This window comes from Esox lucius, chromosome 20, assembly GCF_011004845.1.
Source record: "Esox lucius isolate fEsoLuc1 chromosome 20, fEsoLuc1.pri, whole genome shotgun sequence".
NCBI classification, from domain to species: Eukaryota; Metazoa; Chordata; class Actinopteri; order Esociformes; family Esocidae; genus Esox; species Esox lucius.
In genome coordinates this window covers 23,732,482-23,760,415 of record NC_047588.1, presented here as the reverse complement: position 1 = coordinate 23,760,415, position 27,934 = coordinate 23,732,482, and the positions used below count along the sequence as shown (strand labels likewise).

At 38.1% G+C, this 27,934-nt stretch overlaps 1 protein-coding gene across 1 annotated transcript; it reads left to right on the top strand.

Moving 5' to 3' along the window:
• Window positions 1-1,486: 1,486 nt before the first annotated feature.
• Window positions 1,487-22,625, top strand: LOC105019135 (trafficking regulator of GLUT4 1). Its single transcript, XM_010885072.5, has 2 exons — window positions 1,487-2,117; window positions 20,917-22,625. The coding sequence occupies exons 1-2, from the start codon at window positions 1,665-1,667 to the stop codon at window positions 21,073-21,075; spliced, it is 612 nt and encodes a 203-aa protein (XP_010883374.2). The 5' UTR covers window positions 1,487-1,664; the 3' UTR covers window positions 21,076-22,625.
• Window positions 22,626-27,934: the final 5,309 nt, after the last annotated feature.

Here is a 27,934-nt window from a genome sequence, read left to right as displayed (position 1 = left end):
CTTCTACAGTATTGCTATGATGAATTCACTGACAGAGACCCTTCCCTTATCAGCCAATCACTTTGGGCATAGGCATAGCAACTGGGTGCATAGTTAGCACCCAGTTGCTAAGGATCATCATCCTTAGCAACTGGGTCAACTCCACCATTTATCTTAGTTTAAGATTTCTACCCAATCCTTAGTAAAAGTTGGTCTCTGCAGCTTTGTGAATAGGTTTTAAGATAACACTTTTTGCTAGGAAATTAGGAAATTTTACTGCTGTTTGCGAGGCCTCTTTTTGGTTCGGACTTCGGTCTGACTGCTGAATTTATTAGTTGCCTAATCAGTATTTTTCCCAACCTTAATCCCACCCAGTCAGTTCCCACCATAGAGAAGAACAGAAGCCTTTAATAACTAAAAGGCTAATTTAGCATGAACATGGTAATTCAAGGCAACCCTTAATGCAGCCAACTGGAAAGGACTTTCACCTTCATTGGCTGATCCTTCTTAATGACCCGGCAATAATGACATTCATGCTAGAACACATTTGCTCACAGTTAAGTCCACTAACCATGCTCTGAAACACGCTAGTGAGAAACACATTGGCACTTTTCATTGCATGGTACCGGCTCGACTCTACTCGCTTTGGGAGCTTTTCCATTGCATGGTACCAGCTCGACTCGGCTCGCCTCGGTTGGTTTTCCACTGCAGATAGTACCATATACCCGCCCGTAGTGACATCACATGAAAACTGCCATGACTCCACCTCCAACGCGACACACACGGGAACAACAATGGAGATTTCGTACACTTGATACCGGCGAAAAGCCAGCATTTGCCAACTAACGTAAACCCTGCAATGAACAGAAAAATATATTGAATTAACAACATCAATTTTATTTTAAATTGACAAGCTTTGAAAGTAAACTGAAAAATCAAAAGTAAACTAAATCTGGATAACATGGTCACTGGCCGTTTGAAAAACAAAGAAAAACAAGAAGAGAATTATCGCCCTGCAATATAAAAGATGACGTAACTGCAATGTTCTGTTAGATTTAAGCGTATACACCTAACAACTCAACACCAACGCATTTAAAACAACCTACATAACCCCTCCATCTCGATTAAAATGTATAAATAATTGGCGGCTATAATGCCACGCCGACTCACTCAAGAGTAGCCAACTGTACACAAAGCAGCATTTATACCGGTAGAAGCGAGGAAGCATGCGTGAGCAGTAACTTTGGGTTTAATACATTGCAGACTGCAAAAATGCAAAAAACCATTCTCTGTCACTTGACTGTTACCATGCTTTGAGTCACTCTTGTCCAATAAGAAGTCTTTCGTGTTTTCACCTTTAGGTATCGCCTCAGCTGGTACCATGCAGTGGAAAAGTTCCTAAAGCGGGTAGAGGCGAGTGGAGTCGAGCCGCCAACATGCAGTGCAAAAGCGTCTTAGAGAGGCCATTTCTTCTCTATGGCTTTCACATACAGGGTGTCTCTAACCATGGACGGGGGAGGGGAAGAGAGAGGCAGAGGGAGTAACTGGTTATTCTACGCAGTTCAGGAAGCCGTTACTTAGGCAGCATAAGCATAGAGACGCAAATACAACTCTTGGGTTTGGAGGAGGCGTGAAATAAAGAAAAAGACGGAAAATAACAACAACAACAACAACAGAGCAACAGTATGGATACCAACAAGACACCAAGCGCCCCACAACCTGGCTGGAACCCAGATGAGAAGTCTGGGATGGGACAACCAGATCCTCCACCCTACCAGGACCACCCACAGTACTTCAATGCAGGCTACACTGCACCATCAGGCAACCCCGCACCCGTAGGCTACTCCCAGGGTTATGCAACCCAACCTTACAGCCAGCCGTACCCACCGGGACAGTACCCCCAGGGACAGTACCCCCAGGGACAGTACCCCCAGGGACAGTACCCCCAGGGACAGTACCCCCCGGGACAATACCCCTTGGGACAGAACTCCCAGACAGCCATTACCGTCCAGCCTACAGTGTTTGTGACTCAGGGAGCTTTGCCTCGCCCTCTGCCAGACTATCTGTGCTACTCCATCTTCACCATGCTGTGCTGTTGCCTGCCACTTGGTACTGCTGCATTAATCTACTCAGTTTTGGTAAGTGAGAGTTTTATTGCTGCCAGACTAAAATGTTTACAGTAGAAATATATTCCAAAAAAACTGTTAACATGTTACATGTTAAAGAGCAGTCAGTAGTCTATTTCAGATTTTAAGGATGAAACACAGTTATCAGTTTTGTTTTCTGTAGTCTGTATTTAACTGAATTCTGACTTGGTAGTGGGCTGCCTTTCTAGAGAAATGTGTGCTCCTTTTTTGCCATACTCTGCCATTTTCCTTGTGTTGAGTTTGGTTTGTATATAGTCTTTAGTGTGGAGGTAACAGAGTAATAATGTGACTGTAGATAAAACTGTAGATAAAGTGAGGGACATGCCCCAGAATGGGGGCCATAAAAACTGGGAAAAACTGTTGGGGGCTGAATTAAAGTAAAATACAAAAATACTGAAATTAAAATACTAATTAATTGCTCAGATTTCTATGAAAGAACTATATGTAAAGTAGTTTGTCTTCTAACATTATTTAATTGTTAAAGAACATGCTTATTAGATTTTCTTGGTCATATCCCAACAAACAGAATTAAAAAATGTATGTAACGATAATCCCATTTTTCAAAGTGTCTGCTTTAGATAGAGGTTTTGAAGAGGGGTTTATGGGTTTTTTTCTGTTTAATATTTGGCCACATGTACTGTAAGACAAATCATCAATATAATTTAGTTAGTAGTTAACAGAATATTATGACTGGGCAGTTACTTGAAAAAAGGAAGTAAAGACAGAAACAAGACAAATCATCAATATAATTTAGTTAGGAGTTAACAGAATATTATGACTGGGCAGTTACTTGAAAAAAGGAAGTAAAGACAGAAACAAGACAAATCATCAAAATAATTTAGTTAGGAGTTAACAGAATATGATGACTGGGCAGTTACTTGAAAAAAGGAAGTAAAGACAGAAACATTTTAATATTAATGTATTTGCTCTCACCCACCACAGTCCGGGAGCCTGATACCATACACTTGAAAGAAACTACTTCAGTCCGCAGTCAAGCGAGGTAGAGGTCGTTTTATAATAGACATTCGGTAGATATTTGTTTTCTTGTGTCAATAGGGATCTACAGATAAGAAAATTGTTGGCCGTTACCACCAGCTGCTATAAATTTACCACAATTGGCCGATGCCAATGTTTTGTCATTTCTGATATTTTACCAACTCTCCAAAATATGTCTGATATAAATTGTCCACTCATTTTGGCAGCCTATCACTTTACACCATGAAACACAAACTAACGAGTATGCTGTGTAATTAATCAAAAAGATTATCTTTGTCAAAAGTCTCTGTCAAAGTATTTCTGTCAACATGGAACGCAGTATATATCTGCACAATTCAGAAAAAATATTGTGACCTCACTGGAGTCTACTATAAGCCAAAATATCACACAGGAATTGTCTGTGGCACCTGAAAAGAAATGTCCACATGTTTTGTTTTGTAAGAAAGACAGAACAATGAACAGATCACCTGTACCTGTTTTAGTTTAATTCCTAGAAGAAATGTCTTAATCCATTATGCCTAGGCTACTGTATGCACCATTGTTAAGAAAAGGCTGTGTTTACAATTATTTGTATGGCAGCAACTAACAGCTATTTTGATAATCGATTAATCTGTCAACCACTACTTTGATTACTTTCATCGGATAGAATAAATACTAAAATTCCAGAATTAAATGAAAGTATTAGTTTTTTTCTTATACTTTTGCAATGCCTTCATTAAAACAACTGTAGGCAGTGGTTATAAAACAAATATAAACATGTGCAAAAAAAAGGGTTATCATAATATTATTTTCAAGACTGTTGGACAAGTATTCCAGAGAATCATGAAGCTGGTTAAGAGACTTGACTGATACTGTAAATGTTAATGGAAATATAGATTTTTTTAAATGCCTCAACGTTTCTGTTGTGGAGAAATTTCACACTTACGGGTTAATTCATCAGTAACGTTGTGAATGGTTAGCTAGTCCGAGCTGCTCAACTATGCAAAAACCCAACGTGCTCAAGTAGATCACCGGTTTGTTGGTGAAAAACTTGACGTTGAAGTTAATTCAGCCCAAGCGTGCCGCACAAGTGAAGCCAAAACGTCTCGATCGCCCCCTGGTGAGTGGTCCCAGTATAGGTCATAAACCCCACCTCCCCATGTTATTCAATGGGACGCGAGACCAACTAAACAATTAAATTACCCTTCAAATATATTTTTTCCGAAGCTGGTTTCTGTCATTTACTGTAGTTTGTATCACGCTAATGTAAATTCAAGAGTTTGTTTTTAAAATAAGTTTGTTTTTAGTTAGTTATTTAATGCTCTAAAAACGGTGGTGTGACGTCGAGATTGACAGCTATCTGAGCCGAGGAGCCACTGAAGCGCCAACAGGCTTTTTTTCGCGATCTTCGGAGGACTAAGGAGATTGGAGCTTTAAATTTAATCTCTAAATTTCTATAAAAAATATAATTTCTCACGGACATAATGGGTTGTTCTGCAGTAGATTGTGCTAACCGATCTGGCATTTCCAATCGATCTTTGAATTTTTTTCGGTAAGTAAGCTATTTAATTAGTAAATAAATGTAATGGGCTAGCTAACGTTAGCTAAAAGACAACAAGCCTCGTTAATAGCCATGTTAATAGCTAGCAGGTGATCGTTAGCTAGAAGTTACCAATTATTTTTGTATTAGGCCTATTCTAAATTAAGGTTAAACATAATGTAAGTTAGGCTATAACATATCGTATTTTAATGAGGTTGGAGTGGAAACGAGCAGACAGAGTTCACAGGAGCAGGACTCCACTTCCAAAACAGTGCAGCGTGTGCTTGCGATTGATTACGGTATGCGCATTCTGCGAGGGAGAGTGAGGGCGGGGCACAGGGGTGGGGCCGTTGATTTCGCGGCTTTACGGCTTTACTTCCTGCTCGCTACTGCGCATAACTACTGCGCATAACTACTGCGCATAACTACTGCGCAGAACTGGTCCCAAGATCGCTATCTGCGCAGACGCAGTCCAAGATGTCAGCGCCATATCGGGACACTGGCAGCTTCAGTTTTCACCAATGGAAAAGAGTGAAGGGGTGTCGTCCATTTTTTATACAGTCTATGATTCAGCCATGCATTCAAGGTAAACTATTTCTCAATTAAAGACATTACTCCATGAATACAAATTATAATGAATGACGCAATTGTATTATACTGCTCCAAAAAATTAAGGGAAAACTTATATCACTCATGAAATGAAGATCAAAAGCAGCAAACCGCACGTACAAAGTTAACTTGACAGCTTTCTGACTGAAAACGACTACAATAAATTAATTAAATCCAGTAAATACAATCCAGAAGTGCTTGATGTTAATCTCTCTATTATTGCTTATGGTACAATATTAGTTGATCCTCTATCAAACGACGTTGCATGATTCCCCACCTTATGTTTAGAAGAGTAATTTTGCCAACGTTATTTGCTATAGACATTGAACCCAAATTAGCTGTTACTGGCTGATGGAACAACAACAGTAACGTAGCTAAACTAGTTAGTCATAACTCGGTTTGCCTCCCTGTGTGGCAAGCCAGTGATGACGAGTAATAACCAGAACGTACTGCAAGTTGTGAATTGATTGACTTAATTTAATTTGAGCATTAATGTGTGTGTACATGAGACTGAGAGCTTGGTAGCTACTGTAGCTGAAAAAAAAATTCTGATCCTGGAAACGCGCATCATGGACCTGATAGCATAGCTAATGAGGATATTGTAGACATATTGGCTTAGTTAAAACGGATTATTCTAATATTTTGGCATGAAAATTTTATGAATGTATTATAGCTAAATGTTTTAGTAATACATTTATTAGTTATAGAAACAATATTTTGCATCATAGAGTTCAGTAAAAAAAAAGGCCAGTTCAGCCCAGCTTAGCCCAGTCAAGCCAAGTACAGCCCATGTCAGCTCAGCCTGGCCAAGTACATACTTTTATTTTAGCTCATGATAGCATTAATAAATAATACTAATAACTATGTTTACTTTTTCTTTCTGAGAAATAACTGAGCCAAACGAAAATTATTTGCCTGACCAACTAACAGGATGAATGTGAAACATTGGGTTATTACTAGGTTATGATGTCATTTGAACGGTCTTTAGTTATGTTATAAGATCTTAGGGCGTTTCATCATAGTTTTTTTCAAATACATTCTTATTTCCTTCATAATAAACATAATCAACAACCGACACAACATTACAGTTTATAGGTTTTTCCTAAATTTTATTACTGTGAACAAAGTGGCTACTCCAAATATCATGTGTAAATATTAAGTGAAATTGAATGGCTTGACTTCCTTTGTATTATGTTGTAGGATTAGGGAATACTGGAAAGATACAATTTGACTTGTTTTCAGCAGCTTGCTAGCAACAATTTAAAATTGGCGTTTTTTATATGTAACACAACAGTAAGGCTTGATATCATTTTCATGAGTTAATATCCAGAAGGCTATCTTCCAACTTGTGTTGTCATCACGGCAACTCATAATGTGACTCTGTAGTGTGTTTGGCCCCCACTTACTTGTATGCACTCCCGACAACGTCTGGGCATGCTCCTGATGAGATTGCAGGTGTTGTCCTGGGGGATCTCCTCCCAGACCTGGATCAGGGCATCACTAAGCTCCAGGACAGTCTGTGGCGTTACTTGGCGGCATTGGATGCACCAATACATAACGTCCCAGGGGTTCTCAATTGGATTCAGGTCTGGGGAACATGAAGGCCAGTCAATGGCATCAATGTCTCTGTCTATGCCTAACTGCCTACGTACAAGAGGCCAGGCATTGTCCTGCACCAGGAGGAACCCAGGCCCCACTGCACAAGCGTAAGATCTGACGATGCATCTGAGGATTTAATTCCGGTACCTAACAGCAGTCAGTTGGCTAGCATGTGGAGGTCTGTGCGACCCTCCAAGGATAGACCCCCCCAGACCATAACTAACCCATCACCAAACTGGTCATGCTAGATGGCAGCATAACGAGATGGGAGCATAACGTTGCCTGCAGACTCTTTCACGTCTGTCACATGTGCTCAGTGTGAACCTGCTCTCATCTGTGAAGAGAACGGGTCACCAATAGCAGACCTTCCAATTCTGGTGTTCTCTGGCGAATGCCAATCAACCTGCACGGTGCTGGGCTGTGAACACAGGTCCCCCTAGAGGACATTGGGCCTGGCATGTTTCTGGCAGTTTGGTCAAAAACCATGCAACAGATACCGGTCCTGCTGCTGGGTTGATGCCCTTCTATAGCCATGTTCAGCTCTTCTTGTGTAACAGCCCATTACCTGGTATCTCCTCCATGCTCTTGAGACTGTACTGGGAGACAGAGCAAACCATCTTGCAACGGCACTTGCCATCCTGAAGGAGCTGGACTACCTGTGCAACTTGAATGGGCTGCAGTTACTTTTTTTTTGGTAAAGTTTTTGGTCATCTGTGACTTCCTTCCGTTGCATAAATGGGGTCGTGGATGGGTATTCCAGCATGACAATGACCCAAAACACACGGCCAAGGCAACAAATGAGGGGCTCAAGAAGAAGCACATTAAGGTCCTGGAGTGGCCTAGCTAGTCTCCAGACCTTAATCCCATAGAAAATCTGTGGAGGGAGCTGAAGGTTCCAGTTGCCAAACGTCAGCCTCGAAACCTTAATGACTTGGAGAAGTTCTGCAAAGAGGAGTGGGACAGAATCCCTCCTGAGATGTGTGCAAACCTCTGTGATTGCCAACAAGGGTTTTGCCACCAAGTACTAAGTCATGTTTTGCAGAGGGGTTAAATTCTTATTTCACTCATTAAAAAGAAAATCTATTTATAACATTTTTGACATGATTTTCTAGTGATGTCCCTGGTTCCAGCCCTAGTTATTTGTATACAATGAATGATAGACAGTGGTATTATGAGAAAATGATTACACATTAACTATATTAATACCAGTTGCTATGATACCCCATATACCCTCCTATTTGGAAGCCACCCCTATCAGAGCCCCATTTGTTGTTGGGAATGAACAGGGTCATATCACAGGTCCAAATATGCTGTTGGTCACACAGGTATTTGCTCTAAACCCTGAACTTTATTGTGAATGTATGACATGTTGTTATGACATGTTGTGAATGGTACAGTACCTGAATATTTGTACATGGAGGGATATTTTTGGGTATTGGCTTTATCTCAGACATTTATGAATGACCTTATATATTATCTGTTTGTAGACGACCCCTTAGGTTCTGGTTTTGATTGTTTAACGTCACCAAGTGTACCATGAGGAGGCTAATATGTGGATAAGGTCTAGTGACAATCATGGACGCCACAATCTGCAAATCTGTTCTTTAGATAAATTGTCAAACACATCTCTTTAAGAACAAAAACATCTGATCATCTTAAACTTTAGTGGCATAAAACCAGAATGTGTGAAACTACAGTATTATCAACTGACCATGACCAAGACCATGTGCTGAGAATGAGGTGTGATGGGAGTTTTCATCTAGAGACACCACAATATTTTGAAGGATATCCCATGGGCATCAAACCACAAAGGTTATTTGTATTAATGGAAATGCATAGAATTACTATAAAATAGCCGATATCTGTAAATAGTAAATCATAAGGCTCCCTGGGTCACTCAGTGAATGGACCCTTCATTTGTGTCTCTGTACTCCCACGGAGTGGGCCTTTATGTTGCAGACAAAAGAGATAACAACAATCTGGTTAAACATGGAGATTTTCTCTGATATCACCCACCTCCCATCTTACCCCTCACTCTCCTTGTAGTTACACGAACACTTGTCTGGTTGTAGATCTCCACAAAAACATTGTTATACATTCACTTCGTCATCACATTACAATCCTTACATTGCTTAAAACAGATCTTACTGTCAATTATGTATTTTTGCTTTAGTTTAAATTGAAAATGATTGTGTTTTTATAAAGCCTGGCCTGACAGATGGTTTTATGATGCATTTATCAAATGTTACAGAGCTGATCGAGAAATTTAGTATTAAGGGGGTAATTAATTAAATAAGGCTTCCCGTTGGAGGCTGGTACTGCTCTCCACTGCCACATTCCAGTTTCCTGAATACCATGTTTGGTTGCGCCCACACAATATCTGACTTGATTATTCAGTTTGTCAGCCTAATTCTCCATCCAGTTAAAATCTACATAGAGAAACAAGACCTGGACAACACATTTTATTCATTGCTGCTGGTAATAACTTGATAAAGAAATGAAAAATGTAATTGCAGTTGATATCCAGAAGTCAGGTGTCTTGCCTGTGAGACAGTGTGACACTGTGGAATCTATCTAATTCCATGATTGTCCAATGATCAATTATAATTCTAACGGTAAACAGATGACTTGTACATTGGGCTACGCACAGGCTGGAAACATGTCAGTGTTGAGTCGCAAGCCTAACAACAAAATGTTTTGCTGTCTTGAATTTCAGCATGGGAACGGAGAACAACCAAATTCTAGCAACCATAGCATATCCACTCACATCTGTTTAAACATCAACAAAATAAAAACAATATTATTGGATCAGTAATCAAAATTAGCATGTACTCAAAGTTCAGTAATCAGAATCAGCATTCATGTATTGGAGAGCATAGGGCTTGTAGAATGCAGAAAAATGCTTAAGAAAAGACAAACGTTACAAAAACTGTAGTACCCCAACTGTCTAAACTACAAATGCAACTTACATATTGGAAGAACAGAGTCTATGGTGCTTGTATTTGTGGCTGAAGCTACATTCGAATTTGTTCAGTCACCACCTGCATCTTTTTTTTCTGGAGTGAATATAATAAGCTGCTGTCCCGCGACCCGATACCGGATAAGCAGATGAAGAGGAGATGAGAGATGAGATGAATATAACAACAAGCAATATTTGTTGATGAAATTTGTTTACTCAAGTTGACAACAAAACCCACAAAACAATGCCCTTTTATTTATTTTATTCGGGAGTAAACATTTTATAATTAGTAGAAATCATGTTTCTACCAAGATGATGTGTGAATCAGGTTGGTATGGCTTTGAGTAAGGGGTTCTGAGAGATGCAAGAAAGGTTTTGTATGGTAGTTAAAGAAAAACAAACATTTTACTTTTTAGATTTTAACATAAAATAAAATGTATCGTGGCGATATATTGTACACTGTTAATGTGTTCTAGTTAAGTTTGCCCACGCCATCTATTGGCTGATTTGATCTGACATCAAATGCGGAGAAATGTTTTGAAAGCTAATGAAATGTAATAGTGTGTTATCCCATAACTACAGCACAGTAAATAAATACTAACAACATGTTACAACAGGATTTTGTAAGATGACAGATTTACCATTTAAAATGTAAATTATTGGGACCTTTTTTTATCCACACTTATGTTTGGCTTGCTGATTAACCTGACACTGCCAGGGAGCACAGTTTTGGCAGCATTGTTCAGTCTTCCTACAAGGACCTTCTGTGTCCAATAAAAATGTGGGAGGATGTGATTGTAAAACATCATTAAGAACCAACGTCATCACCTTTCAAGTTACAGTATGTTTACTGATGGCACTGGATTGCAATTTCCTGTTGTGGACTTTTTTATATCACCAGTGATTCCACAGTCCACAGGCATGAAAGCATTGTTGAATAGCAAACATTCAATACAGACAAACAGATGGAATGGAGAAAATATTGCAAACCTTGAGGAAAGTGAAAAGAGTTTTGTGGAGAACATTGCTCAAGGCACAAGTACACAGACACTCAGCAAAACACAGCTGTTCAGGGCAAAGAGAGCAAACAAAATCTCCTCCAGCTAGAGAGTAACAAGAAAAGGAACCAGGCAAGCCTAATGCCGGCACGCGATTATAAGGGATGAATGTTAATGTCCCTGGCTGGATTCAATCCACGGTTTTCTATACGGCAGACTCTGTCTTTAACCACTACGCTATTAAAACCGCGGATGTGGGTACACGTGATACGTGGGTAGAGATGTGGTGTCTGTTTACTTTAGCATTGTCAAGCCAATTTGTCGAAACTCCACAGTCCTCAAAACTAGTTCCCTACAAATATTAGCAAACATCCAAACCAACAACAGGTATAACAGGGTCGCTACACTACATTCAACACATTAAATTAGAAAGAGATCACTGTAGATGGCTTGATAATAGCTATACAGAACCTAAAATGAAAATCACTCCTTGACTGGTTTGTTTCTTTAGAAAACAATGACAGTTGAATAGCCATCCACTACTCTGACTATTTTCATAATCGTTTAATCTGTCGGTTACTACTTCAATTAATCGGATATGAAAAGAAATCATATCCAATTAAATTATTATATTAATTTGTCATGCTGAGCACTATTCATCCTCTGTCATCACAGCTACAATTCAATTTAAACTCATTTAACATTTTAAATGCTCATGAATTACAGTCATGCTCTCGTTCCATGAGAGTTCTGCGTTGCAAATTTTGCAACAAACGTTTTTTGTTGAATTCTTAAACATAAAGTGGTCTCAAACTTTTGGAGTTTCTTGTTGTATGAAACTTTGCTTTTGACAACAGGACAACCTCCAGCAGGCACAGCCGTGCATCTGGTCATACAATTGTATGTATGCAAGTACAGTGTGCTGAATCAAAGAACACATATATTATTGAAATAACGAACAATCAGTGTTATAGTGATAAAACATGCCATGGCCCAATGATTGGTCCCCCTCTAGTGTGTGATTCTGGGTACCAAAATGGATCTGACAAGTAAGGAGCTTGCCAAAATACAGTGTAGATACAATGACATACAATAACAAATATATTTTTTGGGTAATGTGTCTTTTATGCACCAAACACCACAGTGATATAAAACAATAAAAATTCCAAAACATAAGCCAATTTCTTTTCTGTGTTTCAGGGTGGCTATAATTTGCTCATTTTCTTTTTGTCAAAAAAGCTATGGCAAGATTTTTAAAGAACACACTTCCAAATGAGTCAAAAAGACAAGAGAGATGTTAGCAATGATAGTGTATACTTCTGGAAAACAATAGTGTTTATAGATTAATACACTGGCCTATAGCCTAACAGAAAACTGTACATTGAGCATCTTCAATGCGAACAAACAGCAATTTTGGTCGATAATATCATGTGGAAAATGTAATCATTTTACTGTTGTCTTTAAGGAAAGAAAGAAATTATGTTTTGTTCAACTAAGATCAGAGAAACTTAGGCTGAATTGAAAACAAAGGGAAGGGCAATTATCTTCACACAAGCAAGCATATTGCAGCAACTGGGAATAGCGATTCTGGCAGCGAGACAGTTTTCGGCACAACTAAATTTACTGCAGCCCTAATACAGATTATCTGTGCCTATAAAGCCTGAACCCAACCCTTGACCTGCTGTGGAAGCCACCTTGCATGTTTTACCAGAAGAAGGAAATAGAGGGACGTAATAATAAATAAACTGCACTGTTGCTGGCAGCAATCGGAAACATTATGTTAACAAGATTGTGTATCATGTGGAACAGGTTGGCAGTGTATCCTGTGTAATAACAAATGGTTTTAGACTAGATTAGATATGCAACGGTTCTTTTACCTTCGTTTTTGTATTTTACCAGACTAGGCTGTTGATGATACTCTAAAATGCTGTAACACTTTTCAACTAAAATAACATGTAGAGCTGTTTACCAATCTATACAGTGCCATCTAAAAGTATTCAGACCCCTGACCAATTTTCTCATATAACTGAATTATAAAGGTTTTTTGTTTTCATGTTTGGAAAAACCTGAAACTTCTATTGATTGTAAGCTGACAGTTTTATGTTTGGAAAAATTTGTAAGAATTTTTTTTATACAGTAAATATTAAACCATCTGCTGCAGAAGCTCCCTGTTTCCTTAACACAAACCATACCTACAGTGAAGTATGTGGTAACAGCATCATGCTGTGGGGATGCCTCTCATCAACTGGGCATCTTGTTAAACCTAAGGAAGAATGGATGGAGCAAAATATATGTACTGAAATACTGCATGAGAACCTGCTTTAGTCTACCGAAAAACTGAAGCTTGGCAGAAAATTCACTTTTCAGCAGAACATTGCAAATGTACTACAGTGGCCCAGTCAAAGTTTCCATCATAATCCGATTGAGAATCTTGTAGTACACAAGTGTCATCCAACCAACGTAAACAACTTGGATCAAAACAGCCAAGAATATGGCTTTATCAAATATTAAAGCTGCACTATATCATTTATTGGAAATAAAATAAAATGTCTATATAAACATGGTGTCTAAGTTAAATGAGGCCATGTGAAAGACAGCACCACAGAGAGCTCCCTGTTCCTGGAATCTGAGAAATGTTCCTCGGGTAGTAACAATGCAGCCAATCCTGTTGCAGACAATCTTTAGCCAATCACCTTTGACGAGGCAGGGCTTGGCTCCATTTGTGAATGCTCATACTGCCTGCAGGTTGCGTATGTCCACTATAAGGACATAAAACATTTTTGACATAGAAGCTACAATGGCAGTTAGAAACGACAGCAAAATGCCAATTCCTCTGTTGCCTACAACAGCATCCACATCGAAAATGAAGAAAGATTTCATAGAGTAGAGATTTGTAAAAAAAGAGCTGGATAAAGCAAAAATACAAATTGGTTCATAATTTTTAAGATGGAAAGAACTAAGGGCATTAAAGGGATGAAGTTCGACTGAGATTTGGCTCTCTTTCTGGACATGTAAATTGATTTATTCAGATTATTATAGGAATTGTTTGACTTCGTATTGGACACAGATAGGCTATAGCTATCGTTAGGGAATTGAAAAGGATGAATAGATTTTTCACAATATTATATGTGTAGCTTCATTATCTAGCTGGCATGTATAATGTGTATAATGTGATTTTAAGGCTGGCTGTTATTTGTGGGATTACCTGACTAAAGCTACACATTTTACAGTAGCTAGCTAGCGCAAGGTCACGTCTACTCTCTGTCTAATTTTGGTGTTTTGTGTTATACAAAGATATTAATTTAAAACCTCTGCTAGGTAACAGTAACATAAACATTCACAGCTAGCTGTGAATGTCATAAAAATGTCATAAATAATAACATTTATTAGACTAACAAGGGCTAGCTCCCAGAATCACTAAGCTACGTTGGCTAGGCTGCATTCAGTTGTGTAACTGGCTAGTCTAACTTAACCTAATTTACATAAAATATACATTAATCTAAATAAATATGTATAACTTGATAGTTAATGTTTCTTACCTGTGTTGTTACCATTGCATTTTGCTGGTTTTATGTTGATTAATTTTCAGTTTGCTGTGTCTAACAATTGCATCAGATCGCCTGCATTGCGTGTTCATGTGATTTGGAAAAGAGAAACCCAACTCTCAATCTAACTCGGGTTGAGGGGAGAGGGAGAGTAGAGGGAAGAATTGGGGCACTGTTTTTCACATTTAAATAATTTTCAAAATCTTACCTACTGCAGCTTTAATGTAGGGGTTGAATACGTATTTTCTTTTTTTACAATGTTTTTTCAAATCTTTTTCAAATGCAAAACCTATGTTACAATAATTGATTTTGAGTGTCAGTGTTTTAAAATTAAATATCAAACGGAACAAAATTTTAATGTACCATTTGTAATTCAGAATTTTAAGAGAATTCATCTGGGCCCAAATTTTGCCACTGTCCAAAGTCCTCCTGGCTGTGTTGCAGATCAAGAGGATACCTGACGATTCAAGCTGCCAGTCTGATAACCACCCCCACTCCGGTTTTTTCTGTTCTTGTCCATCTGGTCATGCTTTTGACCTTGCTTAGGATTTATAGGCTCTAGACACAACCCAAATGCATTTACTAACTTGTAATCTTAAAATGTTCACCCGGCACAGCCAGCAGAGGGCAGGTTACCCCAATGAGCCTGGTTCCTCTCTAGGTTTCTTCCTAAATTTCTGCCCCTCTTAGGGTGCTTTTCCTAGCAACAGTGCTTCAATGTTGTTGCTTGTTCCATGGGGTTTCAGGCTGGGTGTTCTGTAAAAGCACTATGTGACAACTGTTGACGTAAAAAGGACTTTATAAATACATTTGATTGATTCATGCATGGAGTGCCTCCTCCGGGTAGGGAAATGGGTTTTCTCAGAAGGGTGGCTGGCTTCTCCCTTAGGGATAGGGTGAGAAGCTCAGCCATCTGTGAGGAACTCGGAGTAGAGCCACTGCTCCTTTGCATCGAAAGGAGCCAGTTGAGGTGGTTTGGGCATCTGTTAAGGATGCCCCCGGGACGTCTCCCAAGGGAGGTGTTCCAGGCACGATCCATCTGGGAGGAGACCTCGGGGTAGGCCCAGGACTAGGTGGAGAGATTATATTTTGACACTGGCCTGGGAACGCCTCGGGATCCCCCAGTGAGAGCTGGCAAATGTGGTTTGGGAAAGGGAAGTTTGGGGTCCCCTGCTGGAGCTGCTGCCCCTGCGACCCGATACCGGATAAGCGGATGAAGGTGGCCTATGAAGTAGGCCTATGGGTTGGATTGGCGGTTGGCTCCAGTAGTCAGGGTGCACGCTGCAGCCGGCTGTGCATGCGCGACATATATGTTCATTGTAGAAGAAGTATTTACGAATATTGGGACACATCTTACTCCATATATTAATTTCTGAATACACATTTGTCTACTTACCAAAGGGATATGATCAAGCTGAGTCTAGCAACGTTACAGATTTGTTAAGTAAATTTAGCTACTCTTGCAATGCACTGTTGCTGTTGAGTAATATATTCCAAGCTAGCACCACTAAAGCTTGGGTAACTTGCAAGGTGATTCTTTAAGTACTTACATCTATTTCAGTTGTTATGGGATTAACTTTAGACTTTAGACTGTCAGACAGGAAGAGTGAAAACAGCAGCAGGAAGAATTCTTTCACACAGTCACCAGTAAACTAGTGTATGTTGTATGTTAGCTAGCTGGCTGCTCATAGACTGATAACCAATGTATTGACTCGTAGCTGCAATAGACTTACCTAGCCAAGGCACTTTAATTATGAGCACCATAGCCAGTGGGCAGCGCATTAAACACGAGACGCGGGGTAAGTTTCAAGTTAGGCAAAACCATTTTTGTTACCACATACTCTTTGGTTGTGTTTAGAAAAATATGCTATTCTTAAAAGTAAACATCCTGGCAGGAGGGCACTTTGTCAGTGGCAGGGTAGAAGGGCAGGCGCTGTCGCCCCCCTTCTCCCCTCCCTGTGCACGTGCCTGGTGCACATATAGCATGGGTGACTTGCACTTCTGTGAAGGCACCATTAGCCTCATAAACCAGGCCTTGTATGTCACCAGGCCTGGGGAATACCTACAGGATTTTTGTTGTAAAGGGGTGGGAAATACATTTTTGTCAGTAACGTCTCAAAACATGTTAACCCAATTTAATTAATTACATAGGCTAATGTCTCAAAACACGTTAACCCAATCAAATACTTTGCATGGGAGGGGCTAATACATGTGCTCACGAGATAAACGCCTTCAGTGCAATAGTTGCTAGCTAGAGTAAGTGAAGATGGCAGCAAAATCACTAAATAAAACCCGATTGAAATCTGTGGATATATGTCGCGTTTGTGGTGAACTATATCAGTCTTTGAGGAATAAACATAATTCTAGGGATATCGATGTTATTGGGACGGGACTACACAAAATTAAGTTTTTCCTCTATCGTTGCTTCTTTTCTGGTATGTTGCAACCTACATAGGAACTAAAAACGTTCAGGAAATGTGTTCTATCCAGTTTGACGAAATAAGGAAACCACTCTAAGCCCGCCTTCAACAAGCCTGTGAGTGGAGGTTCATTGCTGGACCTCATAAGCGGAGCAGGCCTAGAAGAGCGAATGTCTCGTGAGTGAGTGGCTGGCTGGCAAGCTGACTGGCTGGCTGGGTCCCGCATTTGACTCCTGTCTCAGTCAAGACAAATTATGCTTAGGATTTGTTCAGGACAGACAAAAACGTTGCTGGCTACAACCTTCAGTCTCTATGTGATAGGAAGCCTAAAATAAAACAGTTCTAGTGGATTTTCGATTTATGCATTAGGATTTTTTCAGGATAAACAAAATCTTCGCTGACTACATGATTCTCTCGTCTTTTCACTTGACTAAAAAGTCAAGTTCTCGTCACCTATATTGATAGTTAATATATCAATGTCATTCCAAATGGTTAATATGCTGTTAAAATGGCAAGTTGCAAAAGCCATATAGTTCATACATGCTATTTGTGGTGGAGGTAAACCTCATAAGAAACCTTAGTCAGTTTAACACAATGCTCAATGGTGTCTAGCAAAATATTAAAACTTTGCGTGATGTTAATGCGTGACAAAATTATCTAATGTCAAGAAGCTATACCAACACTTGATGAGCGTGCAGTTCCGTGGTGTAGCGGCTAAAGACATAGCCTCTCATGTGGCTGACCCGGGTCGAATCCAGTGTGGACATCAACTTGCATCTCTTTCAATTGTGGGCCAGCTGAACTAGGGTTTCTGGGTTCCTTTTCTACTTTTTTTAATAGGCATGTTTCCAGACCTCCAAGGAGGCCAGATGAGATTGGAGGTGTGGCCTTGCAAAACTAAGGCACCATGAATGCTGAACAATATATTATAGGTTTTGGAGCAATATACTATATGCTGCCATCTAGATATCTTTTTCAGTGAAGGCCTTGCTTATTTCAGCAGGACAATGCCAAACCACATTCATGTATCACCACAGCGTGGCATTGTAGTAAAAGTGTCCAGGAGCTAAACTGGACTGCCAGATCTGTCCCCTACTGACAACATTTGGCACGTTATGAAATTGCACATACAGCAAAGGAGACCACAAACTGTTGAGCAGCTGCAATCCTATATCAAGCAAGAATGGGGCAACACTCCTTTTTCAAAACTACAGCAACTGGTCTCCTTAGTTCCCAAAAGGTTACAGAGTGTTGTTAAAAGAAGAGGTGATGCAACAAATTGGTAAACCTGCTGCTGTCCCAACCTTTTTGAAATGAGTTGCTGGCATCTAATTCAAAATGGGCATGTATTTTTCTAGCAAGAAACCAGACTAGCCTAGTTCAGCCGGCCCGCAATAAAAAGCATTTATGGTTGTTGCCCTCCTGAGATTTGAACCCAGATCACCCACATGTCTTTAACCACTATGCCACCAAGCTATACAGCTGTCAAGTATCGGTATCGCCTCTTAACATTTTATAATTCTGTCACACATTAACATCATATCAAGTTTCAATATTTCTTTAGACACCATTAACGTGGGCGGTCTGGGTTTGATTGTAGAGAGGGCAGCCACGATTAACACATTTTGTTGCGGGCCGGCTGAACTAGGGTTGCCTGGTTTCTTGTTTATTAAGTTTACCTCCACCACAAGAAGCGTCTATGAACTATGGCTTTTGCCACTGGCTGTTTTAACAGCTTATTAGTTAGTAATAGGCTTACTAGTATCTACTTACTTTCTAGGAATAGTTATAAGAATTGAGCAATTCTTTTCTTTTATTCGTGAATGACATTGATACAATAACTATAGGTGACGATAGCATACCTAGAGAATCGTGGAATCGTGAGAATCATGGAAACCCCAACTTTTTTTACTGATATAGCCTATATTATTACCCCCAAAGGTATGCACAGATTTGTACCTTTGAAAATCCACTGGAAACCGTTACAATATAACTGCAAACAGTTTTAGTTTAGGTTTACTATAATGTAGCTACAGAATGTTTTATGTAGCCAGCAAAGTTTTTGTCTCTACAGACAAGGTTGGTCGTTTGGTCGGTGAGAGACAACACTTACACGTTCCGGCAAAAACAATAAAAAATATCAGTTTTCAACATTTATAGTTGCCTTTGTAAAATTTTTTATTAAATATAGGGATACATGATTTGCACATCATTCCACTCTGTTTTTATTTGCATTTCACGCAGCATCCCAACTTTTTTGAAAAGGGGGTTTTACTTGGTCAATATGTTGACTAAGATGATACAGCAAAAATGTCTGTAAGGGATTCTTTTATCAAACACACAATGGCGCTATTGAAGTTTTCGACATTTGCAAGCTCACCACACACCCTGTTTGATTTACTTCCTTGAAAAGAGCTAGATAAGTACACCTACTCACAAGGAAAATATTCCCAGTTGGGACTCATTAATTCCGCTTTAATGTTGTTGTTTTCTGGCCATTTGAATTTGTGAAAAACACTTAAAAAGGAGCTATGGCACCAAATAACCAATCTTCATAAACCTTCATATTTGGCATCTATGGATGGTGGTCTTCAAAAATTTTATAAACCAGGCCAGTACATAAGAAAATGTTGATTTAATAATATTAATAATACGCAGTGAAAGCAACTGCACATTATAGACACTTTATAGAGAGTTTAACGTTTCAAAAGATTTCCACCCCCCGCCCTTTGCCTCACAATGGGTTTGATCCACTGCCCTCCACCCCTCAACTGTGGCACATGGTGAAGGTACAGTTCGTATTTGTTCGTGATGGGAAGTTCGACTCTTTCTACTGACACAGATCTTACCGAGTCATTCAGTAAAAAGTTTGAGTCATGTCATTCATTTGAGTCAGTAATGCCTACAGCCACCCCCCGCAAACCCTTGTTTTACTCTGATTACAACTATGTTTATCATTACAATCAAAAATCAAATGTAAAACTAACAGCGTATTGATTCGATAGAACTCCACTGCCAGTCGTTCAAATGAGTGAAACAACCGTTCAAGTGAACGAGAAAACTGAATGTCTTCATGATGTTCCTGCCTTGATCTATTTTTCCCTGTGAATGTACATAGACGTTGATCAGAGAACTGAGCTGGAGGACCGGGTATGAAGCAAGTGATCATGTTGTAGAAATCCACTGTCAAACATTCCAATGAACGATACAATTGAATGAGTCACTAGAAAAAAGACTTGAGTCACTAAAAAGATTTGTCACTAAAAAGATTTGTTCAAAAAGAACGAAGCGTTCGCGATCTACACATCACTAGTGTGTGGGATCTGAGAGAGTCTGTCGTTGGTGGCTGACTTTCAGTAAGTAGTTCAAATGAAAGATATGTTAGACATTTCTTTACTTCTACCACACAATATAATAAAACACATTTATAACCGTCACCAGCCTTCATTTTCGCTGCATTGAGTACAGGTCACACTGTTAGCTAGCGGTTAGCTGATATTTGCTTGCCAGCTACAAGGTTACAGTGTTCTTGTCTACCGTCTGAAAGGCACTGAATGCACGTAGCTAACATCCAGTAAGATTGTTTTATGTTTGTAGGGTTCACACACAATAGCTGAATTTGCAGAGTAACAGTAGCGAGCAAACTAACACAGTATTACAGCACTAAGTTTGGTGTCCCCCTCAAGAATAGCTCTTGAGAAAATCTTATGTAATTGTCCCCTCGAAAGTTTATATCCGATTTTTGCCTATGTAGATATTCCATTAAAAACAATCAATTTCCAGCTACAATAGTTATTTACAACATTAACAATGTCTACACTGTATTTCTGATCAATTTGATGTTTTTTACAGAACATTTCTAAGTGACCACAAACTTTTGAATGGCATTGTATATCCAAATGTATCACCTGCATGTGACTGTAAGAGGATATTAAAATTTAACTTTTTGGCACCCCAAGACAAAAATTATATTTTTTTCTGACTTGTTGCTGATTATGTATTCTATGGAAATTGTGTCAAATAATATTGCATCTCCTGAAATAACTGAAATTAAATGCAAACATGGTATATGGGTCATTGACTCTTAATTGAAGTCTCTATCATGATTTCAATAATTACTAATCTCTCTCCCTCTTTAATTACAGACTCGAGAGGCAAACAACCATGGTAATCTGCAGATGGCTGAGAGGAATTCTCGCCTAGCACGAATACTGAACCACACCGCCCTGGGGATTGGCATTGCTATTGTCTTCCTCTACATTGTCTTTTGGATCATCCTAACCACCACCTCCAGTATGGACTGATCTAACACCTTACCACATGCAAGCAATTCAGTCACGACTTCACAAATCTAGCAACAAAACCACCCTGACCATGATCACCTCTAATAAGTGCCGTGTCAATGGGATGACACTTTCCAAACATATAATCCCAAAATATTGTAATACTGCTTGTTTATCAGTGTTTATTGCATGCTCTATTACAAAAACAAATGAATGTTTTTGTAATAGAACTTATTAATTCATGCTGCATAACTTGTTAATTCATGCTGCATATTGTCTTTCTTGTTCACTTTTGATTTTCTTAAATATATTATTCATACTTGTTTATCCTAAAGGAAAGAATTTAAGCATTTCAGTACTTCTAATAATTGTCTGAAAGATATTGCAGGCATATTCTAGACAATATCATATTTACAAAGACAACAATGTATAACAAATGTATATGTTAGATATACACATCATTTTGGTATACATATTTAAATATTGTTGCTTATACATACATAAATTGCTTACCTACTATATTTGCCAGAAGGTCATATTGTTTCCTTCTTTAAAGGAGCCATTTGTAAGATTTACAACACACCATACAAAAACAGAAACATGCTTATTATAAAGGGTATTTGAAAATGAGTAACTCCCAAATAGTTGGTTATTGTCTGTGGTTTTATGCTCAACGTAATTTTATATTGTTTATTGCGGTTAGGTCGTTGTGTAGCATTGCAAATCCCAAAGGAATGAAAGCTCTGGAGAATTAAAATAAGTATAGCCATTGCTTATCAGTGATTGTAGAATATACAGACTGATATTGACCTGAAAGAGCAAGCTGTTATTTATTTTCCTGGACAGGTAAGCTGTACATCCACTTAGGTTATTTTCCTGGACAGGTAAGCTGTACATCCACTTAGGTGGCAAGCTAGAAGCAAAAAGCATTTATTGATTTGGTTATAGGTGTATCACTGATTGGGTACGCTATAAAAATGGGAAATACAAACAACGCATTGTATACATTAGCTAGTATGCCAAGCTAGCTAGTTATTAAATGGTTGATTAAGTCCTAAGGCTAAACCTAAGAAGCTATATTATTGTCTTGTGACACTAGCCTAGTGCACTTATACAATACAAATGTTGTTTGCTCAATTATGCTTAATACCAGTGCTAGGATAGGCTATATAAGAGAATTCCAAACCAAATGTTGTATAACATTAAATTGCCAAGTGCGCTAGTTGTTATTTATTTCTTATCTAGTTAGCTCCTAAGGCTGTCTAGACTCAATAATACAAATGAAATAGTTTTTGTTTATCCCGCTGTAAACAGTAGAGGGCTAAACTTACAAATGTCTCCTTTAAGTGTGTAGTTGTTGGAAAATATGTCTTTCCTATTATCATGCATGTTGGTTTGGGAAGAAAAATATAACATTGTTATAAGTATAAAGATTATAAGTATAAAAAGCAAATGTTGTTATATATACACTGCTGCTTGAAAGTATGTGAACCCTACAGGGAGGTCATTGTTTTTGTTAAAAATGTAAAAATATAATCCTTATCTAAATAAAGTCATTAATCAGGCTCAGACATCTTTTTAGACGTATTTTTGCCCACTCCTTGTTACAGAACTCAACTAATTGAGTGAGGTTTGAGGGGTGTCTGGCATGTACTACTCGCTTCAGGTCCTGCCACAGCATCTTCATTGAATTAAGGTCAGTTCTTTGACTTGGCCAATCCAAAACACAAATCTTCTTTCACCTTAGCCACTTTAACCTTTTTTGGTAGACTTGCTTGAATGCTTTGGGTCGCTATCTTGTTGGAAGATCCATTTTCCTCCTTAACTCCATGACTGATGGCATGACGTCCTTCTCAAGAATCTCCTGGTATACCTCAGAATTAATGATTCCCTTGATGTGCAGTCAATGAGGTCCACAGGAGGAAAAGAACATGGTCTTCCAAAAACCTTTAGGTTGTCCAGGAGGTTTCCAAGTTAAGTTTTGCTGTTTTTTTATTTTTTATTTATTGTTGAAGCATGCACAGTAACCTGAGATGAGAGGTCTTCAAATCATTGTTGGTATTTACCTGACTTATTACTTTTCTAGTGTTTCTTGGGAATGTACTGCATCCACTTATAAGCTGAATTGCTTTCATGGTAAATGCTTTCGATTTATGTCCTTTGACAGCTCTTTGGTTTTGGCCATAGTGGAGTTTGGAGTGTGACTGTTTGAGGTTGTGGACAAGTGTCTTTTATAATGAAAACATGTTCAAACAGGTGCCATTAATAGAGGTAACGAGTGGAGGACATAGGAACCTCTTAAAGAAGAAGTTACAGGTCTGTGAGAACCAGAAATCTTGCTTGTTTGTAGGTGACCAAATACTTATTTTACAGAGGAATTTACCAATTCATTAATTAAAAATCCTACAATGGGATTTTCTGGATTTTTGTTTCTCATTTTGTCTCTCATAGTTGAAGTGTACCTATGATGAAAATTACAGGCCTCTCTCATGTTTTTAAGTGGGAGAACTTGCACAATTGGTGGCTGAGACTAAATACTTTTTTGCCACACTGTATGTATTTATAAATTATATGTGTATATATAACTGAATGATGCATTGGCAAACATCTGAACAAAAATTCGACACTCTGTGACAAATACAAGACACTAACAATTAACTTTACAAACATGTAAGGCCAGACAAAATACATCTTTACCTTACCCGTCCAAATGACCAGATCCCAATCAACAAATCTGACAAAGATTTCACATAGACACTACCCTAACAAAATCACCAACAAGTTCAACATATAAGAACAATTAACAAAAAAATTAAACAAATAAAAAATTAAAATGACAAACATTTTAGAATTCAAAAATAAATTAGTCAAGAATCCACAAACCCCTATTCTCATATGTTACCAGTTCACTTAGTTTCTAAAGCATTTAAAACATGTTCCCATAATACATTAAATTGTTTAATTGTATGTCTGTTCATTGCAAGATTTTTTTTCTATATTTGAACAATATTATGAGGTTTTTCCATTCAGAGATGGTACATCCTTTGATTTACAATATTTAAGCAAAAGGTTATTGACTATAATTGCTGAGAAGATACAGCAATCACCCATCCCATTTGGTATCTCATTTCACCCACATATGTCATGTCTTGAAATAGGCAAATTGATGGATTAAGTTTTATTCTAATCTGTAAAGCTTCTGGTATTTTATTACAGCCCCAGAAAGCATTAATTATTGTGTTTTACACTTCAGACATGTCTGCCATTGTGCTATTGTATTTAAAATGTTGTCCCTTGTTATATACAGTGGGGGGAACAAGTATTTGATACACTGCCGATTTTGCAGGTTTTCCCACTTACAAAGCATGTAGAAGTCTGTAATTTGGAAATAATACTATTGATCCTGCTTTAAAGCCCAAAATATTGAAGGTTTAGGTTCTGTAGTATATCGAATGATGATGTTTTTAGGGTTTTTAGGTTCTTGTAAAATTTGTTACATTTTTGTCCATATTGTAACAGTATTCTTTACTGTAAAGTTATTAATGTTCTTTGCTTAATCCTTTGGGAATAGGTACATAGAACAATTCTTAGGACGAGCATTCATCTCCTCAATAAGTACCCAATGGGCCTCATTCACCAACCATTCTTAAGATGAAATTCCTTCTTCAAACCCACCTACACAGTTCCCATGAAGATTCTGCCATTCACTAATGTTTTCTTATTTGGGATTTGTTCTCAGGTAAGTACAGAATCTACACACACTCAAAAGCACACTTACGCACATTTGAGTGCTGACATGTTTGTGGAAAATTAGTTATTTCTTCAATTCTACAGTTTTACACTACTTCGTCATAAAATTGCATCTCAACATTAGCTAATTTTTTCACGCATTAATCTCGTGCCAAGTTTGAATATTTAGCTAGACTCTATTAAGCATTGTGTTAAACTGAGTTTACTTCCACCACAAATAGCATTTATGAACTGTATGGCTTTAGCCACTGGCTGTTTTAATAGCTTACAAACCAGTAATACTAGTATCTTACTACATGGATTGGTCAAAATAATTGAGCCCATGCTAGCGAGACTGAAGACAAACTTTACACTGCCCTAGCTATTTCATTTCATGGCACAACAATTTTAGTTTTTCTTTCTTACGTGAATGATACTGATGCAAAAACTATCAATATAGTTGACAATAACTGGTTTTTCATCAAGTAAAAAGCATGCATGGATGCATACTTAGACGATCCACCAGAAATAGTAGACTATCCAATAACTTGCGGCATACAGTTTTCAGCATACTATGGTTTGGGACGTACTAATCTTCTCGCATACTAATCCTGCATTCTATATAGTATGCAAGTATGTGATTTGAGATTTAGCCTCTGTGTGTAATTTCTGTGTGTGCACGACCCTGCAGATTCATGTCCTTTTATGGGGATTGGCAGGGCGTTTACCTATGCTAATTAAGAACAACTGGCACATGCTTTCAATTTACGAAGACAATAGGATTCATCATTATAAGAACATAGGTGTGAACAATGTTGGGGTTTAAGAACACGTCATTAATCTGACGTAGACATTTCTTAGGACCTTTCTTAAGAACAAATTTAAGAAAGAACATAGGAAGATATTGGTGAATGAGGCCCATTGTTCTTCTTTTGTGTATTTAACAATAAGTCATATATAAATCTATTGAGTTGCAAGATGGTATAATTCTAAATCAAGTAAATTAAATCACCTTTCTGACTTTGGAAGATGTAGGCCTTAACATTTTCTTCAAGATTTTTGCCCATATAAAGTATGTTAAGGCTGAAAATACTTTTTTGAAAAATGTATTTGGTTGGGTAATTGGTATTACCAAACACTAATATAAATATTTTGGCAGCCATATCATTCCAAATAGTTCATGGGAATATAATTCCATTTCATTTATTCTGCTTTCATGTTATTAAGTAATGGGATGTAGTTGTTCTTATATATTTGTTGTTTATTATCACTGATTAGACATCCTAAGCAGTTAAAAAATGTTGTAGTCCATATAAACTGCTCTAAATTGTGAGGTAATGTTTTTTTACCTATTGCCAAAATCTCTGTTTTATCCATATTTATTTTATATCCTGAGATTTAGAGTAATCTTCCAAAAAAAAAAAATCAAGGTATTGATTATTAGCTGTGTCTGCGCAGGGTGCTTGGCATCGCCAGGGACCTTTCACATCAATGCCACAAACTGTTTGCTCTCCTCCCATCAGGCAGGCAGTACACGTATCTCTGTTCTCGCACCAGCAGGCTCCGGAACAGTTTCTTTCCATCTGCTATAACCCTGCTGAACTCTGTGACTTTCCATCACTATGCCCACACTTTGTACTACTGGACTCTGTCACTGCCTAATAAGTCTGATAAGATTTTTCAGTTTATGTGTCATTGCTGCTATTCCTGTATTTCACTTGCACATGCAGACTTGCACCTTAAACTTATACTTGCACCGTAAACCTGCCCTCATTGCACATTTAGAACTGCCACTGTCTTTGCATTTTTAATTGTTACATACACATGTCTAACTCGGGAACCTGATTGCTGCTATCCCTGCATTTCAGTTGCACATGCTACACTACTCCTTCAGTTTGCTTCGATTGTAAATTCAGAATGCCATTGAGAATTGCCACAACTATTTATCTCACTTGTACATACATTATACTTAATACCTGTACATTTAGAATAGCCAAATGTAATGCATTTGCATTGACTGCACCCCTGTACATTCCACTTGTATACACATAAACATAATACTTTTTTTCTGCACTCCTCTCTTTGCACTTCTGGTAAGACGCAAACTGCATTTCGTTGTACTGTACTTGTACTGTTTTATGACAATAAAGTTTAAATCTAAAACTGAATTTTCTATATCGGTCAAGTACATCAATAGATCATCTGCAAATATGTTTAGTTAAATTCATGCTAACCAACTTTGGTTGGTTCTGTGAGAGGTTCAATAGCTAATGCAAACGAGAGAGACAGGACATCCCTGTCTTGTACCTCTTTCTAAAGATAATGTATTTGTCATGGATGAGGGACAGGACATGAGTCGCAGAATGAGTACATGTAGTCATTCCTTTAATCATCTTACATCCACTAACAAAAATAACAAAGGAAAGAATAAACATAAACTGAGGAAAACCACACAAACAATGACCAACAACTGAAAGGCAAACATAACAACTTAAATAGGGTCCCCAATTTGAGACATTGAGACGCAGCTGTTTCTAATTGGGGAGAACAGAAAACAGTACAGCAGAGATGCCTAGAGGCATCCACGGCCATAGATATACATCATGTTTTTTTGTGTATTGAATTGAACTAAAAGCTGTTTTTGGATTTGTATGTAAATGTCTATTTTTCATAAATCCTGTATTGTCCAAACATTAAGTCTGGTACTACTTTTGCTAATCTATTATGAGTTTTATAATTATTTATAATCTATAATCTGCAGGGGACCCCTAATTTTCCTGGTTTTAATATAACTGAAATTACATTGAACAAGGAAGTACTGAATTCAGCGACATGCATTGTCATTTGAGTAAATAATGGTGCTATATTGTTCCAAAATGTGGCATAGAATTCTATATGAAAGCCATTCATACCCGGGGCTTTTCTCAGTGCAAACTATCTAATCGTATGCATTATTTCTTCTTCGGTTATTTCTATTTTCAGCGATTCTTTTTGTTCTATAGATGTTGTTTAGATGCTGAAAAACTGTGGTTGCAGAGATGTTAAATTAATAAAGTTTGTAGAATCAGTCCCACTTTTATTAATTTTTTATTTATTTACATTTTCATAATAATCTGAAATGATGAATCATCTTATTATTTCTAATTAAAGC